At 39.0% G+C, this 18681-nt stretch overlaps 1 protein-coding gene across 2 annotated transcripts in view; it reads left to right on the forward strand.

Annotated features, from left to right (window-relative positions):
• The window catches only part of LOC128644881 (serine protease inhibitor A6), a 49730-nt gene extending 32553 nt beyond the window's left edge, over nt 1-17177 (forward strand). For both annotated transcript variants that reach the window (XM_053697517.1, XM_053697516.1), the window contains exons 4-5: nt 14051-14198; nt 16919-17177. In XM_053697517.1, the coding sequence (XP_053553492.1) occupies nt 14051-14198; nt 16919-17110 (340 nt within the window). In that variant the 3' untranslated portion in view covers nt 17111-17177. The remainder of the gene's footprint in view (nt 1-14050; nt 14199-16918) is intronic.
• Nucleotides 17178-18681: the final 1504 nt, after the last annotated feature.

Consider the following 18681-nt stretch of genomic DNA (forward strand, 5'->3'; position numbering starts at 1 on the left):
CATGTCAGCAGAAGGCAGTGGTCACAGGTTGGATAAAGGACGAATGTTGTGGTCATGTCTGGTTGGTCGGTGGGCATGTTTGGTTTGTTGGCGAGCATGTCTGGATGGTTCATGGGTGTGTCTGGTTGGTTGGTGGGCATGTCTGGTTGGTTGGTGGGCATGTCTGGATGGTTCATGTGTGTATCTGGTTGGTCAGTGGGCATGTCTGGTTTGTCGATGAGCATGTCTGCTTGTTCAGTGGGCATGTCTGGTTCATAGGGGGGCATGTTTGCATGGTTCATGGGTGTGTCTGGTTAGTCGGTGGGCAATCCTGGATGGTTCATGGGTGTGTGTCTGGTTGGTCGGTGGGCATGTCTGGATGGTTCATGGGTGTGTCTGGTTGGTCAGTGGGCATGTCTGGTTGGTCAGTGGGCATGTCTGGATGGTTCATGGGTGTGCCTGGTTGGTCTGTGGGCATGTCTGGTTAATCGGTGGGCATGTCTGGTTGGTGGTTGGGCATGTCTGGATAGTTCATGGGTTTGTTTGGTTGGCAGGTGGACATGTCTGGATGGTTTGTGGGCATATTTGGTTGGTCAGTGTGTCTGGGCAGTCTGTGGGCAGGGCTAGAGATGTACAATTTCCAGAAATTGTGAGGCCATGGAAAAAAAAATCCACAGAAAATATTTTTTTTAAAAAATACAGAGCGAAGTACTCCTACAATTTGAAAGTAATTTTGTTACATCAGGAACATAAACTGCAGCGTGTTTGAAAAATGTTATGCTTGAAATAAAAGTACTGCTTATTCAGTAAATAATAAATTAAATTTGCTTTTTAAAATGAATTTTTGTTACAAAAGCTACAAAACACGGATATGCTAAGAAGACATGAACAATAGGGAATCTCAATTGACAGTACATGAGACCAGACAACCCCCAGTCTATTTCATGAAAATGCACTTTAATAAAATGGGATGGGAATGCCCCCTGGCTGCCTATGCTCCTTATAAGAAGAATTTGATGCAGAAGAATATGTTCCTCTTGCAAGAGCTTGATCAACATTTTCCAGATTTTCAGGTGCCATCCTATCAATAAATGAAGGTATTGTGTATTTTTAGAGGCAGTTGTAACTGAAGATGCTGCTGGTGAAGAAACCCTTTGTGATGATGCAACTGTTAATGAAGGAGCAGAAAGATAGTTCCAGGAATTGGAACATTGGAGGGAAAAGCTAATTGCACTTCCATTGCTATAGCCCTCCTCAGTAAGTTTAATGAAGTTTTTTTTTTCTTTAGAACACCTCATACAAGGATGTGTTTTGTCATCCTGGTAGCATTTGGAAAACCATATTTCTTTTGAAAGTATTTGCATATTGCATTTTTTTTCTCAGAAGAAATTGCACTGTGGAAATCTTTCCAAATGCTGGATATTTTTTACTGAGAGGAGGGAAAAAAATGAGTGGCCAAATCACAGGTAAACACTATGCTGTGATGGGGGAGCAGAACATTAGTATGAATGAAGTCATCATTTAAATAAAGTTTATGGAGATAAACTAATGCAGTTAAAACTTGGATCAATTTTCAGAATTCAGAGGAATTTAAACTCTTATCTTACAATTAAGGCCTAACTGAGAGGGCAGAAACAACCAAATCAACTGTACCAACAAGCCCACAAGCAAAACAGTCTGAAACCTTTTTCCCTGCAGTGCCCCCTAGAGACAGAAATGAATATTTTATTTACTTAAGAGTTACAGCCCAGTATTTTCTTAGGCCTAGATTTGGAGTTCGGCGGTAAAAGGGCTGCTAACGCTCCGCGGGCTTTTTTCTGGCAGCACCATAAATTTAACTCTGGTATCGAGAGTTTAATCAAATGCTGCGTTAGGCTCCAAAAAAGGAGCGTAGAGCATTTTTACCGCAAATGCAACTCTCGATACCAGAGTTGCTTACGGACGCGGCCGGCCTCAAAAACGTGCTCGTGCACGATTCCCCCATAGGAAACAATGGGGCTGTTTGAGCTGAAAAAAAACCTAACACCTGCAAAAAAGCAGCGTTCAGCTCCTAACGCAGCCCCATTGTTTCCTATGGGGAAACACTTCCTACGTCTGCACCTAACACTCTAACATGTACCCCGAGTCTAAACACCCCTAACCTTACACTTATTAACCCCTAATCTGCCGCCCCCGCTATCGCTGACCCCTGCATATTTTTTTAAACCCCTAATCTGCCGCTCCGTAAACCGCCGCCACCTACGTTATCCCTATGTACCCCTAATCTGCTACCCCTAACACCGCCGACCCCTATATTATATTTATTAACCCCTAACCTGCCCCCCACAATGTCGCCGACAGCTGCCTACACTTATTAACCCCTAATCTGCCGAGCGGACCTGAGCGCTACTATAATAAATGTATTAACCCCTAATCCGCCTCACTAACCCTATCATAAATAGTATTAACCCCTAATCTGCCCTCCCTAACATCGCCGACACCTAACTTCAATTATTAACCCCTAATCTGCCGACCGGAGCTCACCGCTATTCTAATAAATGTATTAACCCCTAAAGCTAAGTCTAACCCTAACACTAACACCCCCCTAAGTTAAATATAATTTAAATCTAACGAAATTAATTAACTCTTATTAAATAAATTATTCCTATTTAAAGCTAAATACTTACCTGCAAAATAAATCCTAATATAGCTACAATATAAATTATAATTATATTATAGCTATTTTAGGATTAATATTTATTTTACAGGCAACTTTGTAATTATTTTAACCAGGTACAATAGCTATTAAATAGTTAAGAACTATTTAATAGTTACCTAGTTAAAATAATAACAAATTTACCTGTAAAATAAATCCTAACCTAAGTTATAATTAAAACTAACACTACCCTATCAATAAAATAATTAAATAAACTACCTACAATTACCTACAATTAACCTAACACTACACTATCAATAAATTAATTAAACACAATTCCTACAAATAAATACAATTAAATAAACTATCTAAAGTACAAAAAATAAAAAAGAACTAAGTTACAGAAAATAAAAAAATATTTACAAACATAAGAAAAATATTACAACAATTTTAAACTAATTACACCTACTCTAAGCCCCCTAATAAAATAACAAAGCCCCCCAAAATAAAAAATTCCCTACCCTATTCTAAATTAAAAAAGTTACAAGCTCTTTTACCTTACCAGCCCTGAACAGGGCCCTTTGCGGGGCATGCCCCAAGAATTTCAGCTCTTTTGCCTGTAAAAAAAAACATACAATACCCCCCCCCCAACATTACAACCCACCACCCACATACCCCTAATCTAACCCAAACCCCCTTAAAGAAACCTAACACTAAGCCCCTGAAGATCTTCCTACCTTGTCTTCACCATACCAGGTTCACCGATCCGTCCTGGCTCCAACATCTTCATCCAACCCAAGCGGGGGTTGGCGATCCATAATCCGGTCCAGAAGAGGCTCCAAAGTCTTCCTCCTATCCTGCAAGAAGAGGACATCCGGACCGGCAAACATCTTCTCCAAGCGGCATCTTCGATCTTCTTCCATCCGGAGCGAAGCGGCAGGATCCTGAAGACATCCAGCGCGGAACATCCATCCGGACCGACGACTGAACGACGAATGACTGTTCCTTTAAGGGACGTCATCCAAGATGGCGTCCCTCGAATTCCGATTGGCTGATAGGATTCTATCAGCCAATCGGAATTAAGGTAGGAATTTTCTGATTGGCTGATGGAATCAGCCAATCAGAATCTAGTTCAATCCGATTGGCCGATCCAATCAGCCAATCAGATTGAGCTCGCATTCTATTGGCTGATCGGAACAGCCAATAGAATGCGAGCTCAATCTGATTGGCTGATTGGATCAGCCAATCGGATTGAACTTGATTCTGATTGGCTGATGCCATCAGCCAATCAGAAAATTCCTACCTTAATTCCGATTGGCTGATAGAATCCTATCAGCCAATCGGAATTCGAGGGACGCCATCTTGGATGACGTCCCTTAAAGGAACAGTCATTCGTCGTTCAGTCGTCGGTCCAGATGGATGTTCCGCGCTGGATGTCTTCAGGATCCTGCCGCTTCGCTCCGGATGGAAGAAGATCGAAGATGCCGCTTGGAGAAGATGTTTGCCGGTCCGGATGTCCTCTTCTTGCCGGATAGGAGGAAGACTTTGGAGCCTCTTCTGGACCGGATTATGGATCGCCAACCCCCGCTTGGGTTGGATGAAGATGTTGGAGCCAGGACGGATCGGTGAACCTGGTATGGTGAAGACAAGGTAGGAAGATCTTCAGGGGCTTAGTATTAGGTTTCTTTAAGGGGGTTTGGGTTAGATTAGGGGTATGTGGGTGGTGGGTTGTAATGTTGGGGGGGGGGTATTGTATGTTTTTTTTTACAGGCAAAAGAGCTGAAATTCTTGGGGCATGCCCCGCAAAGGGCCCTGTTCAGGGCTGGTAAGGTAAAAGAGCTTGTAACTTTTTTAATTTAGAATAGGGTAGGGAATTTTTTATTGTGGGGGGCTTTGTTATTTTATTAGGGGGCTTAGAGTAGGTGTAATTAGTTTAAAATTGTTGTAATATTTTTCTTATGTTTGTAAATATTTTTTTATTTTCTGTAACTTAGTTCTTTTTTATTTTTTGTACTTTAGATAGTTTATTTAATTGTATTTATTTGTAGGAATTGTGTTTAATTAATTTATTGATAGTGTAGTGTTAGGTTAATTGTAGGTAATTGTAGGTAGTTTATTTAATTATTTTATTGATAGGGTAGTGTTAGTTTTAATTATAACTTAGGTTAGGATTTATTTTACAGGTAAATTTGTTATTATTTTAACTAGGTAACTATTAAATAGTTCTTAACTATTTAATAGCTATTGTACCTGGTTAAAATAATTACAAAGTTGCCTGTAAAATAAATATTAATCCTAAAATAGCTATAATATAATTATAATTTATATTGTAGCTATATTAGGATTTATTTTACAGGTAAGTATTTAGCTTTAAATAGGAATAATTTATTTAATAAGAGTTAATTTATTTCGTTAGATTTAAATTATATTTAACTTAGGGGGGTGTTAGTGTTAGTGTTAGACTTAGCTTTAGGGGTTAATACATTTATTAGAATAGCGGTGAGCTCCGGTCGGCAGATTAGGGGTTAATAATTGAAGTTAGGTGTCGGCGATGTTAGGGAGGGCAGATTAGGGGTTAATACTATTTATGATAGGGTTAGTGAGGCGGGTTAGGGGTTAATAACTTTATTATAGTAGCGCTCAGGTCCGCTCGGCAGATTAGGGGTTAATAAGTGTAGGCAGGTGTCGGCGACGTTGAGGGGGGCAGATTAGGGGTTAATAAATATAATATAGGGGTCGGCGATGTTAGGGGTAGCAGATTAGGGGTACATAGGGATAACGTAGGTGGCGGCGATTTGCGGTCGGAAGATTAGGGGTTAATTATTTTAAGTAGCTTGCGGCGACGTTGTGGGGGGCAAGTTAGGGGTTAAGAAATATAATATAGGGGTCGGCGGGGTTAGGGGCAGCAGATTAGGGGTACATAAGTATAACGTAGGTGGCGGTCGGCAGATTAGGGGTTAAAAATTTAAATAGAGTGGCGGCGATGTGGGGGGACCTCGGTTTAGGGGTACATAGGTAGTTTATGGGTGTTAGTGTACTTTAGGGTACAGTAGTTAAGAGCTTTATAAACCGGCGTTAGCCAGAAAGCTCTTAACTCCTGCTATTTTCAGGCGGCTGGAATTTTGTCGTTAGAGCTCTAACGCTCACTTCAGAAACGACTCTAAATACCAGCGTTAGAAAGATCCCATTGAAAAGATAGGCTACGCAAATGGCGTAGGGGGATCTGCGGTATGGAAAAGTCGCGGCTGAAAAGTGAGCGTTAGACCCTTTAATCACTGACTCCAAATACCAGCGGGCGGCCAAAACCAGCGTTAGGAGCCTCTAACGCTGGTTTTGACGGCTACCGCCGAACTCCAAATCTAGGCCTTAGTATTTTAATTGTATTCCAGGATTTGCTTTTCTTCAGGGTACAGGAACTGCAATGATTTGAGATTTTATATATAGTCTCATAAATATTTCATAAATGTCTTCATGCTCACGCTGCAATCACCTTCCTCTACTATTCCTGCATTAATACAGACCTTAGACGCTTATGGACAAGTATCTGACTTCTCCATCACGCCTCAACAATATATTGATTTTATAAGATCACATACAGCATTTCGAATCACGGACAAGCTTAAATAATTGGGTTTGATGATCCCAGGTAACTACCCGGATCTATTTCAAGCTAACTATATCAGTCTTCAGGGTTCGGTGAAAGCCCTCCTTGAGGGTTGGCAAAGACAAGGTCATTTGTCTTGGAGGGGAAGGATAAACACAGTAAAATGATGCTGATACCAAAGTATTTGTTTCTTTTTCAGACATTGACAATGGCCATGCCTAACTCCTATTTAAGAGCCCAACAAAGAATGATTAATTCATTCATTTGGTCTTATAAGCGACCTAGAGTGTCTCAGCACACTCTTTACTTGCGGAGGGAAGATGGAGGATTGAATGTTCCAAATCTTACGAACTATTATAGAGCTGTTCATATGGCTAGAGTGATCTCCTGGTCCCATGCTTGTCAATCAGCTTTGTGGGTACAATTTGAAAGTTCGCTTCTAAAGATTAACTGTATGAGAGATATTGCATGGTTGCCCAAGAACCATAGACCGCTTGTTGCATACCAAAATAGGCCACATTGGATGTATGGGACTACGTGATCACACATTTCGCAGGAATTTCCACTGCAGTCTCACCTCTTACCCCTTTATTGGGTAATCAGATTTTTTTCCAAACTATGATCTTTGACCACACTAATGACAGTGAACATTTAGGCTACATACCCATTTACCTACTATAGGAGTCAGGGGAGATTAAATATAGAACAGTGTTGAGTGAGGAGTTGGGACCTCCCTTTCAGAGGTGGTATGCGTACTTACAAATAAGACACGCACTTAACAATAGTACGTATAGAAGCAGTGTCTCTAGACCACTAACGGCATTTGAACGGCTATGTGTGCATCCAGAGATCAAAAGAGCGCATCTTTCATTATCTTACAAATTTCTTAGGGGTTCTTTCCCAGACCAACAACCTACTTTCGTAAGGAAGTGGAATTTGGAGTTACCAGAGATTGTTACTGACGATGACTGGAGGCTTTGCTTCAAAACAACACATTCAGCTTCTTCCTCTCTGTCCTTGTCCGAACTGAACTATAAAATGCTTGCCCGGTGGTATTTGACACCTCAGCATCTTAGGAGCATTTACCCCTATGCTTCCTCTGCTTGCTGGAGGCGCTGTGGTGGGACGGGCACTATACTACACATATGGTGGAATTGCCCCTTTTGGCTGCTTTTTGGACACAGGTGGAACGCAGCATCCATAAGATTATAGGCTTGTGCGTAGCCCTTAGCCCTAGGCTTATCTTGCTTAATATTACTCGGCCAATATACTGTGCATACCGTAAAAAATTACTCCAGTTAATGCTTACATGTGCAAAAAGACTAATTCTAAGACTTTGGAAAACTCAAAAGATCCCTACTCACTCACAGTGGATAGCTGAAGTTAATAATATTCTAAATCTCGAAAGGCAGCAATACCATTACATGGGTAAACACGAGTTTATTACAGATATACTTTTTATCTAGGAGCAGGGCCTCACTCATCTAGACTAAACTATGTTGGGTTTATATAATAACCAACTAATTGATACCAATATTAAGGGTATTACTCTTTCAGAAGAGCCCTTACACTTGGAATCAGGAGATTAACATAAAATAGTTTACTGTATCATTTGATCTGAATTTATAGTCAGGGTCGGACAACTTGTCTCACATATTTCTTTTTTCTTTTATTCTTTCCTTTATATGCAATTTACGATAAAATTACTGGACAATATATTAGGGAACTAGTTATTAGTTAAAATTTTAAAATATTTGGGATCATCTGAAATATTCATATTACTATAATATTGTTGTTTTATTATTACCTCTGTTATCAGTTATGAATAATTTGCTGTATTATCTTGTAATTTGAAACCCAATAAAAAATTATTGAATCAAAAAAAAAAAAAAAGTCTTCATGCTATAAAGTTTTTGGATATAACATCGGAGGTTTTATTTTATTTTTCAATTTTTGGGGGGAAAAAAAGGGGGAAAACTGTTTTTTCACAATGTTCCTTTTTTGTCTTCTCATCTCTAGGCAGGGCTGACTGAAATTCTACAAATTGGAATAAATGGTTGTCTCAGAGGGATAGGGTGAGAGAGATCAGAATTAGAAACAGTTCCTATCAAATAGGGACAATTTTGGGGATCTGTAATCACTTTTGTGTATACTTGTTAGCTAGTGTTTTCTCCATACTGGCAATGGCGCTTGAATAAGTGATTTTAAGAGCTTTGGGGGCATATCTATCAAGCTCCGTATGGAGCGTGAAGCCCTGTGTTTCTGGCAAGCCTGAAGGCTCGTCAGAGACACCAGTTATGAAGCAGCAGTCTAAAGACCGCTGTTCCATAACCTGTCTGTCTGCTCTGAGGAGGCGGACAGACATTGCCGCAATTCAACCCGATCGAATACGATTGGGTTGATTGACACCCCCTGCTAGCAGCCGATTGGCCACAAATCTGCAGGGGGCGGCGTTGCACCAGCAGTTCACAAGAGCTGCTGGTGCAATGCTGAATGCGGAGAGCGTATTGCTCTCCGTATTCAGCGAGGTCTGTCGGACATGATCCGCAATGTTGGATCATGTCCGACAGGCCTTTCATAAATAGGCTCCTTGATGTTGTAGCTCCAATAGTATAAACGCCAAGAAGACCTGCTCACATGACCAATCATGTGACCCAATAGTTGCTATGGGAAGCAATTAGAGACTTTGGGGGCAAAGCTGAATCCAGCTACCCTCAACAACACAACACTTACTAGCAATGTTCCCTCTAATTTTTTTTACCGCTGTGCAGACCTGCTCCTGCTCTGAGTAATTTTTTTTTTACACGACTTGACAACTGGGCAGCGCCGCAGCACTTTAATATTATATAATAAATATGCAATGAAATAAGACAATCTATTCTGTATAATTTTTTCAAACAATTTTTATTGATGCCTATTAACAAGGCACAGACAATACATAGCATATGCTAACATCAATACAAATGGTTGTCTGCACTGCAGTGCACAATATTCATAGAATATAACATGAAAAAAAGTATTTACTATGATCATATAGATTGCAGAATGAGAATATTCAAAAACCTAATGAGGCTGTGTGAGTGACAAAGAACATTATTGGCAAAACAAAGTTGAGAACCACATATTTTCTTATTCTCACATTCACAAATACACAATGAAATGTAATTGGCTCTTCAATACAAATTACCAACTGTTTGTATAATAACAACTAAGCCATCAACTACTATAGGCCCACAATTTGGTTAAAGAAGACAAAATATAGATAAAGTGCAGAACTCTAGTATTCTTGGTTAAACAAAGTTGAGAACCTGTCTAGATTTTGTCTTATTCTCACAGTCACTATCAATTGGCTATGCTTTAAAGGGATACTAACCCCTCATTTTTTCTTTCATGATTCAGATAGAGCACGCAATTTTAAGCAACTTTCTAATTTACTCCTATTATCAATTTTTCTTTGTTCTCATGTTAACTTGATTTGAAAAAGCAGTAATAAAAGGTTAGGAGCCGGCCCATTTTTTAGTTCAGCACCTTGGTAGAGCTTGCTGATTGGTTTGCTACATTTAGCCTCAAATCAGCAAGTGCTACCCATGTGCTGAACAAAAAATGGTCTGGCTCTAAAGCTTACAGTACTGCTTTTTCAAATCAAGATAACATGAGAAGAAAGAAAAATTGATAATAGGAGTAAATTAGAAAGGTGCTTAAAATCTCATGCTCAATCTGAATCATGAAATAAAAAAATTGGGTTTAGTATCCCTTTAACTAAACCTTATTCATGGAATTATGTGCTGCTCAGTGACTGCAAATACAAACAATATACTATGTAATAGCAATCTCCATGGATTTGAGGACACAATTTACACATTTATTAATAATATATTATGAAACAGCATACTTATACATCTCTGCAACTTTGCATATTGTATACTCATGTGATATTGTGGGTTTGTGTGTAACTACTATGCATGTTTACGTGTGTGTGTGTCACACACACACACACACGTAAACACACATAGACATTAGACAAATAGACATGTAAACACTATTCTATTCAATAAATAAAATAAAGCAGCATTTCTACATAAATGTTATACTCTGTAGGCAGCTGGTATAACAAATCATTGGAAACACATTAAGGGGGAAAACAATTTGTACACTGTCCTTTTAAACAGCAAGCAACTGTCATTCAATAACTTATATGCAGCTAGCTAGTGAAACAATAACATTACATATCAAATAGTGTATTAGTTGCATAAGCTAAGTGTCATCCTGAAATACATTAGTAGGGAATGGGATCAGAACATAACGATGAATCACATAATCAGACAGTCATTAATCAGGTTCTCAGATCATGTTAAACGCCTTAAATGGAGCAGTATAATAAACTAGACAGCTTAAAAAAAAAATCTCTCTTTGATTAAAATGAAAATAACCAAACACAAACTTTAATACATATAACTTTCAGCTTGCAACTGCAAGTATAAAACAAAAAATAAAGTACATTAACTTTAAAATTACTTCTCAGAAGCAAATATCCCATTTAAGATCAAACTGTTGATTCCAGACTTTAAAAATAAAATGGTATATTTGCTAGACATGTGCATGGCGAAAAAATTTGTTTCGGTTCGATTCGGATTTTTTCGAATTTCGGTTCGGAGCGATTCAAATTCGGAAAAATTTGAATCAATTCGGTTCGGATTTGTTTCGGATTCATTCGGATTCGAATAAATTCGGTTCGGATTTGTTTCGGATTCATTCGGATTCGAATAAATTCGGCTGGATTCGGTTCGATTCAGTTCGGTTCGGTTTGGAAATTCGGAATTTCGATAAGTGTTAGGTGGGATTAGACTAGTATTATGTACTAAATTCGGCTGGATTCGGTTCGATTCGGTTCGGAATTTCGGTAAGTGTTAGGTGGGATTAGACTTATACTGTACAATAGTAGTGTAATCCATGGCCATCCGAATTTACAGAATAAATCCGAAGTAATTCGGATTTATTCAGTAAATTCGGCAGTATTTTAATTCGGAAATTCGGTTTGATCCGAATCGCCGAATTTGCAGAATTTTCCAAATTTCCGAATCGATCTGAAATGAATCGCACATATCTAATATTTGCTTCAGAGAAGTAGTTTAAAATCATATCTTGTTTTAACAATCCTGATTCCTCCAGGCTTAAACAGTCTCTCCTGGAGACACAGCAATCACTAAACATGTCCATAAAATTACAATCAACTATTTCATTGCTTGCACAGTCAGTCACACAAACCACAAAGGCACATAAACTAAAATAAAAACATTTTTGGAATTGGGCTTTAAAATCAACATTTAATTCCTCACTTTGAAAATAAATTTATAGCAAAAGTATAGCACATAAAATGGCACCGCTGCTGCTGGGTTCTGTCAGAGCACAGGTAGCTGCTTTAATTATATATTCGTAGACTATTACTAATAGTAATATATACTATATAATAAAAGCAGCTACAAGCCTACACAACTCATTTGACTATCATCAATCAATTATAATAACATTTTCTTTTATGTAAATTATCATTTACCAATTACAATTACCATTATTATTTTATTAATAAAATATAACATAACAAATTCATTACTTTAAAAAATAAAATGCAGGAAAATTTGGCGCCATAATTCTCAGTAGTCCTGCTTTCACTCACACACTACTAGTATGATTTCTTGAATTTAATATGCCTACTCTGGGGCTGGGCAGGGCTCTGGCTGCTCACAGGGGGTAGATATGTACATTGTTCATGTTCACCTAATAACACAGTCTGACTCTAGTCTACACTAGTACAGCCTAATGTGTGGGGCTATTCCACAATATCTTATTCACAGTCAGTTTCACACCAAAATTTTCAATACGCACTGCGCAGTTGAGATCTGGAGTCTGGTTTGGCCGTCCGGGAATCCCCGGGATAAATGAGCATCTAAATTGGAAGTCTATCTTCAGAATTGAGCAGACTGTTACTGAATCTTCTAAATCAGGGGTGTCCAAACTTTGCTCTCCAGAGGTTTTGGAACTACATTTCCGATGATGCTCAGCCAGCATTTTATCTAGCTGAGCATCATGGGAAATGTAGTTCCAAAACCTCTGGAGAGCAAAGTTTGGACACCCCTGTTCTAAATAAATCTTTCCCCTATGCACCGGACCGGCCAGGGAGGCATTGAAGTCAGACCGCAGCCATCAATGTATAATATCCTCAATTCCTCCCGCAGTACACGCCTCTGCTTTCGATGAAGTTTGTGTGGTGTCGTGTGTGTCTAAGTTACAGAGTTAGCAAGATGTAGAAACATATTTGTCTTGGGCTGCAGACACTCATTTTATTATAACTTAAAGTAATAATAAAATGAGTGTCTGCAGCCCAAGACAAATACGTTTCTAGTACATCTTGCTAACTCTGTAACTTAGACACACACGACACCACACAAACTTCATCGAAAGCAGAGGCGTGTACTGCGGGAGGAATGGAGGATATTATACATTGATGGCTGCGAGTGCGGTCTGACTTCAATGCTTCCCTGGCCGGTCCGGTGCATAGGGGAAAGATTTATTTTGAAAATTCAGTAACAGTCTGCTCAATTCTGAAGATAGACTTCCAATTTAGATGCTCGTTTATCCCGGGAGTCCCGTGTGGCCAAACCAGACTCCAGATCTCAACTGCGCAGTGCGTATTGAAATATTTTGTGTGGTGGCCTGGTGTCGTATGTGTCTAAGTTACAGTTAGCAAGATGTAGAAACGTATTTGTCTTGGGCTGCAGACACTGATTTTATTATTACTTTAAGTAATAATAAAATGAGTGTCTGCAGCCCAAGACAAATACGTTTCAACATCTTGCTAACTCTGTAACTCTTAGACACACACAAACTTAAGCAGAGGTACACTGGGGCCCTGGGGGAGCAATGGATATGTGCAGTCAGTGCTAGCTAGCCTGCGGCAGGGATAAAAGTAGGGGGAAAAGATAGACTGTTACTAGCTGTTACTAGTACTACTTACAATTTAGATGCTCGTTTCTGCCGGGAGTACCGGCCAAACCAGACTCCAGATATCATGAGACGCGGGCTCATCCAACTGCGCAGTGAAACTTTTTGGCGCGACTGAGTGCTCCAGGGCTGCAACGCGGGGCTAATAAAGAAGTGCGCAGTGTCACTCAAATCAAAGCGCTGCCGCACTCATTAGAGGGAGCATAGCTTACTAGTGTTGCTCTGGCTGGAATGGCCTCTGATTATTACAATTACTTATCATCACATACCAGACAAGTGTCAGCAACATTGCATACTTAGATTTTCTTTCTGGTAAAGTACCATTCATGGGGGTCCATTTATCATGTGTTGGGCATACATGATCCTCTGTAGCGGATCATGTCCGCTCGACATCTATAAATGCCGACAGCATATGCTGTCGGCATTTATCATTGCACAAGAATTTTGTGTGAAATGTTTGTGCAATACCGCCCCCTGTACATTCACTGCCAATCAGCCGCTAGCAGGGGGTGTCAATCATTCCAATCGTATCGGTGGCTGACAAGTTAAGGAGCAGCGGTGAGCCTGAAGGCTCACGCGGAAAAAGAAGCAGCTTGACTGCTTCATAAATTGGTCCCATGGCATTATAATGTCACCAATGATTAGATCCATAAAAATTGTTTGTTGGAACTTTTTATAATTATAGCCTGCTTGCCGGGACTTTTTTTCTGGGATTAAATACATAGCTACAGTATATGCAAAAGACAGTCCAATGATAAAAATACTCTGACATATTGGAGCATTTCCTTTTTGTATTTTTATATCCATTGAATAATGTTTACTCTCTTCCTTAGGTTCATAGAGCTTGGCATACCTAAATTTTCAGTCAGATCTTCCATTAACCTGAATATAGTGCTAAATAAAATGGGAATGATTGTGCCTTTTAGTGATAACTCTGACTTCTCTGGTATCACTGAAGATGCTAAGTTGACGGTGTCCAAAGTAAGTACTCAATGGTTAAATCAATAAAATGATATATTTTGTTTTTATGTTGTTATTAAATAATATCATTAGCGTATCCTTCTATTCATTTCTTCTTTTTTAGATAGGAATAGAATACCTCCAACTTGGTCTGGGCTAGGGGGCCTATCTATCAAGCTCCAAAAGGACCTTGACAGCCCGTGTTTCTGGTGAGTCTTCAGACTCGCCAGAAACAGCAGTTATGAAGCAGTGGTCACAAAGACCGCTGCTCCATAACCTGTCCGCCTGCTCTGAGCAGGCGGACAGACATCGCCGGAAATCAACCCGATCGAGTACGCTGGTGCAATGCTGAATACGGACAGCGTATTGCTCTCCGTATTCAACAAGGTCTGGCGGACCTGATCCGCACTGTCGGATCAGGTCTGCCAGACCTTGATAAATAGTGGCCTAGATCTCAAGTTTTGACACAATTTTCACAACAGCACTGGTACATGTCAGTGCTGCTGCAGTTCAATTTCCTAGTACAAAAATGTTTTGTCAAAAGCAACAGATTGTAAGATATTTGTGCTTCCTATTACCTTCCATTAACCCTTACAGGAATCAAGTCCCTTATTGCAATTAACCCTGTCAAACCCAGTCCCATGACCAAAACCTCCCCCAATACCCCTAAAACCCCACAAACCACTAATACCTCATTTTTCCACAGCACTCTCCCACTAACATCCAAAGAACCCCCTTTGTAACCCCCAATTCCAATATCCAGATATATCCATTTTAGGTGATTTTTGCCAGCAACAACAGAGTTTCTCTTGGTCCTCTTCAGAGGGGAGACTCATCTATGTTGGAACCACCAGCTATGCCCACCAAATAAAACAAAATCACATAAATTAATGTAACTGAATCATACAATTTAAAACTGGGTTCTCACTCTCATTTCAACTCTAAAATACATTTTAATTTCACTATTTATCTTTTTAATAGAATTGCATTAAAATTACTCAAACTGTCCTTTGCTCAAAAAAATGGGACACTCAGGGAAGTGGTAGCACCAATTTAGGCGTGTGTGTGATTCTCAGCTTGAAAAATCAGAAATGATTTTCAGGTATCTGCAAATGACAGCTGCACTAAAAGATCACTGTTATTTGTATTCTAGTTCCACTATTCAGTGTGTTTGGATGCTACTGGCTGAACATGGGTTAACTACTGGTCCCTTGCAATTGTTTAAAAAGGCACTCATAAAAGACACACACACAGATTACATGCACACACAAATGCATGCACACAAGCCTGCATGTACACACAAAATTACACGTGATCAAACACACAAAGGACTCACTTGACTATTGTCAAATATCTATTACAAAAGTGATAAACCATGTACAATGTAAAAGTGCAGTTGTCATAGCAACATTGACATGTGACAAATTAATATCAGTCCATATTGCCACAATTCCCATAAAACATTGTAAGAATAATTATACACTCCAAAACACCTAATATGTATTAACCTCCATACTATGCTTCTAAAACATATTTAAAGTGAAGGTCGATTTTGATGAATTAGTTTCCAGTTTTTAAAAATCCTATTAAAAACAAGGGCACTTTAATTCATCAAAATTGACATTTCACTCTTTTTCTTCAAAAACTTACCTTTTCATTCTGGCAGCGATTTCCACGCCCGTCGGAAGCCTCTGCAGACGTCAGAAATGACGAATCCGTCTTCCTCCAATCACGGCTTCCCCCGGGGGAATCTTGGCCTGATGCAACGCCGTGATTGGAGGAAGCCGGATTCTTCATTTTGGACCTGCGAAGACGGCTAATTCATCAAAATTGACCTTCACTTTAAAGGGGCAGTCTAAACCCAATACTTCTTTATTACTTATTGTTACTTACCAGACAAGCATCTTGCAACAGGTTCCACATCTATAAGCTTGTAAGAAGTACATGAAACTTTTAAATAATGATCTTTGTTAGCAGCCATCAATGGGCGCAAAGCTCTGCCTACATATTTCTTTTTGTCCAATTAGCTGTTTTCTTGTATGACCGTTTAGCAGTGCACATTTAATATTTTTCAGTCAGCTATTTCAAATCGCCCATGCACGCATCAGCCTGTGTAAGTAGGAAAACATTTTTAAGAGTCAATCGTGATTAGAAAAACTTAGCATACTAAAATATACACGCAATAGGTGGGCGGAGCTTGGCGGTTATTTTCGGCTCCTAACAAACAATGAATATTTAAATGTTTTGTGTACTTTCTACAAGCTTATAGATGTAGGACCGGTTGCTTCTCTGGTATGTAGTAATAAGTAATCTAAATTATATATTGGGTCTAGACTTTTAAAAGAGGCTGACTCACAGAGTGAATAGTGGATAGCACAGTATAATGGTGCATCACCCACAAGGTTCCTGTTTCCTAATGCACATTGAAAGTAAGGTGTTGCTTTATTCCCTTAAATTATACATAAACCTAAGTATCCACAGCACCATGTGTCGTTTATTCAAACATCATATACAAAAATACAGGGACAGCTTGGGACATATTGTCCTTAATCATCATTGGTGGAATAATGGATGGGGCCATTTTCCTACAAAAGCTCAACTAGCATTGATTATTTTGTGTGCTGCTACTACACTTATGAGCGCATTATTTATATGTTAGCAGAATATGATATGTTCTTTAAGATATCACACTAGGGTTGGTACCTTTATTCAGATCTTATATTTTATTTTTTATTTTGTAGGCCCAACATGAGGCCATATTAGAAGTTGATGAAAAAGGAACAGAAGCTGCCGCAGTCACAACTATTGAAATTGTACCAATTTCATTAATCCCATCATTCACATTTAACAAACCGTTTATCCTGCTAATTTGCAGCGAGCAGACTTACAGCATACTCTTCATGGGAAAAGTGACCGATCCATCAAAGAAATAAACCGCCATAACTATCAGCTTCAACGCCTGACTGAGATGCCAATAAACACTTCATTTTATGAATTAAACATTCTGTGTTTGTATTTATCCCTTTTGGTGATGACCTAACAAAAATACAATAATTTTAGAAGAACGAACATAAATTGTTATTAGAGAAAATGATCTACCTGTTACAAGTATATATATATATATATATATATATATATATATATATAAAGATAAGACACAACATATAGCTTTAAAATACGACATTAGTATTTGACACTCTAGCCTAAACAGTAAATAAATAATCAATATAATCATATATTCAAAGCATATTAAGGGGTAGATCAGTGATTCTCAACCTAAATTTTAGCTGGACCTGTCCAGGGCCCGGTAATCATCAGGAGTGGGTTGGAGTAGGTTTGGAAGAAATTACAGCTGAACATTAGGTAACATAAACTTTATTAATACCAACAAAGCTATGGATATAGTCATTTTAAAAAACTTTCCAATTTTCCAATTTACTTTCATTACCAATTTTGCTTTGTTCGCTTGGTATTCTTAGTTGAAAGCTAAACCTAGGAGGTTCATATGCTCATTTCTTAGACCTTGAAGGCCACTTCTACTCTGAAAGCATTTTGACAGTTTTTCACCACTAGAGGGTGTTAGTTCATGTGTTTCATATAGATAACATGAAGCTCAGGCACGTGAAGCTCCTAGGAGTCAGAACTTATTGGCTAAAAATGCAAGTCTGTCAAAAGAACTTAAATAAGGGGGCAGTTTGCAGAGGCTTAGATACAAGGTAATTACAGAGGTAAAAAGTGTATTAATATAACTGTGCTGGTTATGCAAAATTGGGGAATGGGTAATAAAGGGATTATCTACCTTTTCAAACAACAAAATATCTGGTATTGACTGTCCCTTTAAGTACCCCTGTTATATATATTTTGTGGTTACAAAAACACTACAATATCAATGTCTTTAATGAGACCATGTGTGACTAGTGTATTAAAATAGTGTATCCAAGGGGGCAGGGCCAACTTCCAAAGCAGCAGGACGGGTCTTAGTGAAGCTTCTGACCTTAAACGTGTTCTATTCCATGCAATAATATACTTATCATGCTAACTGTACTTATTTAATGGTACATATCTACAACTTTCTACTAGCAAGAGTTTGGAGCTGATTCTTAACCGCAACCTCGACCTATGCTCTGTGGAAGCTACGTGGTCACACTTTGGCCTAGTATCTGCAGATTTTAACGCTACATTTAGTCTACCACTTGTCTGGGGCTACCACATAAATCTTCCCCCCAGACCCCGGGTTACAACGGAGTTCATAACTACCACATCTGAGACTTAATTACTCCAGCAAAGTGGGAACCAATGCAGATCATATACCAGAGGAAGCCCTGAGGTATGGACAAATATCTGATGCCGATCGGGAGCTGACTACACACCATAGCGATATCGCAATACAACCCTCACCTGAATACACAGAGGAAAAGGTCCTATTGTGTAACTCCAGCCCAAGAGTAGCACCCAATTCCAAGTATCAGAAAAGGGACCCTACTACAACCTCAGTCCCAGTTTT

The sequence above is a fragment of the Bombina bombina genome, chromosome 1, assembly GCF_027579735.1.
Source record: "Bombina bombina isolate aBomBom1 chromosome 1, aBomBom1.pri, whole genome shotgun sequence".
Taxonomy (NCBI): domain Eukaryota; kingdom Metazoa; phylum Chordata; class Amphibia; order Anura; family Bombinatoridae; genus Bombina; species Bombina bombina.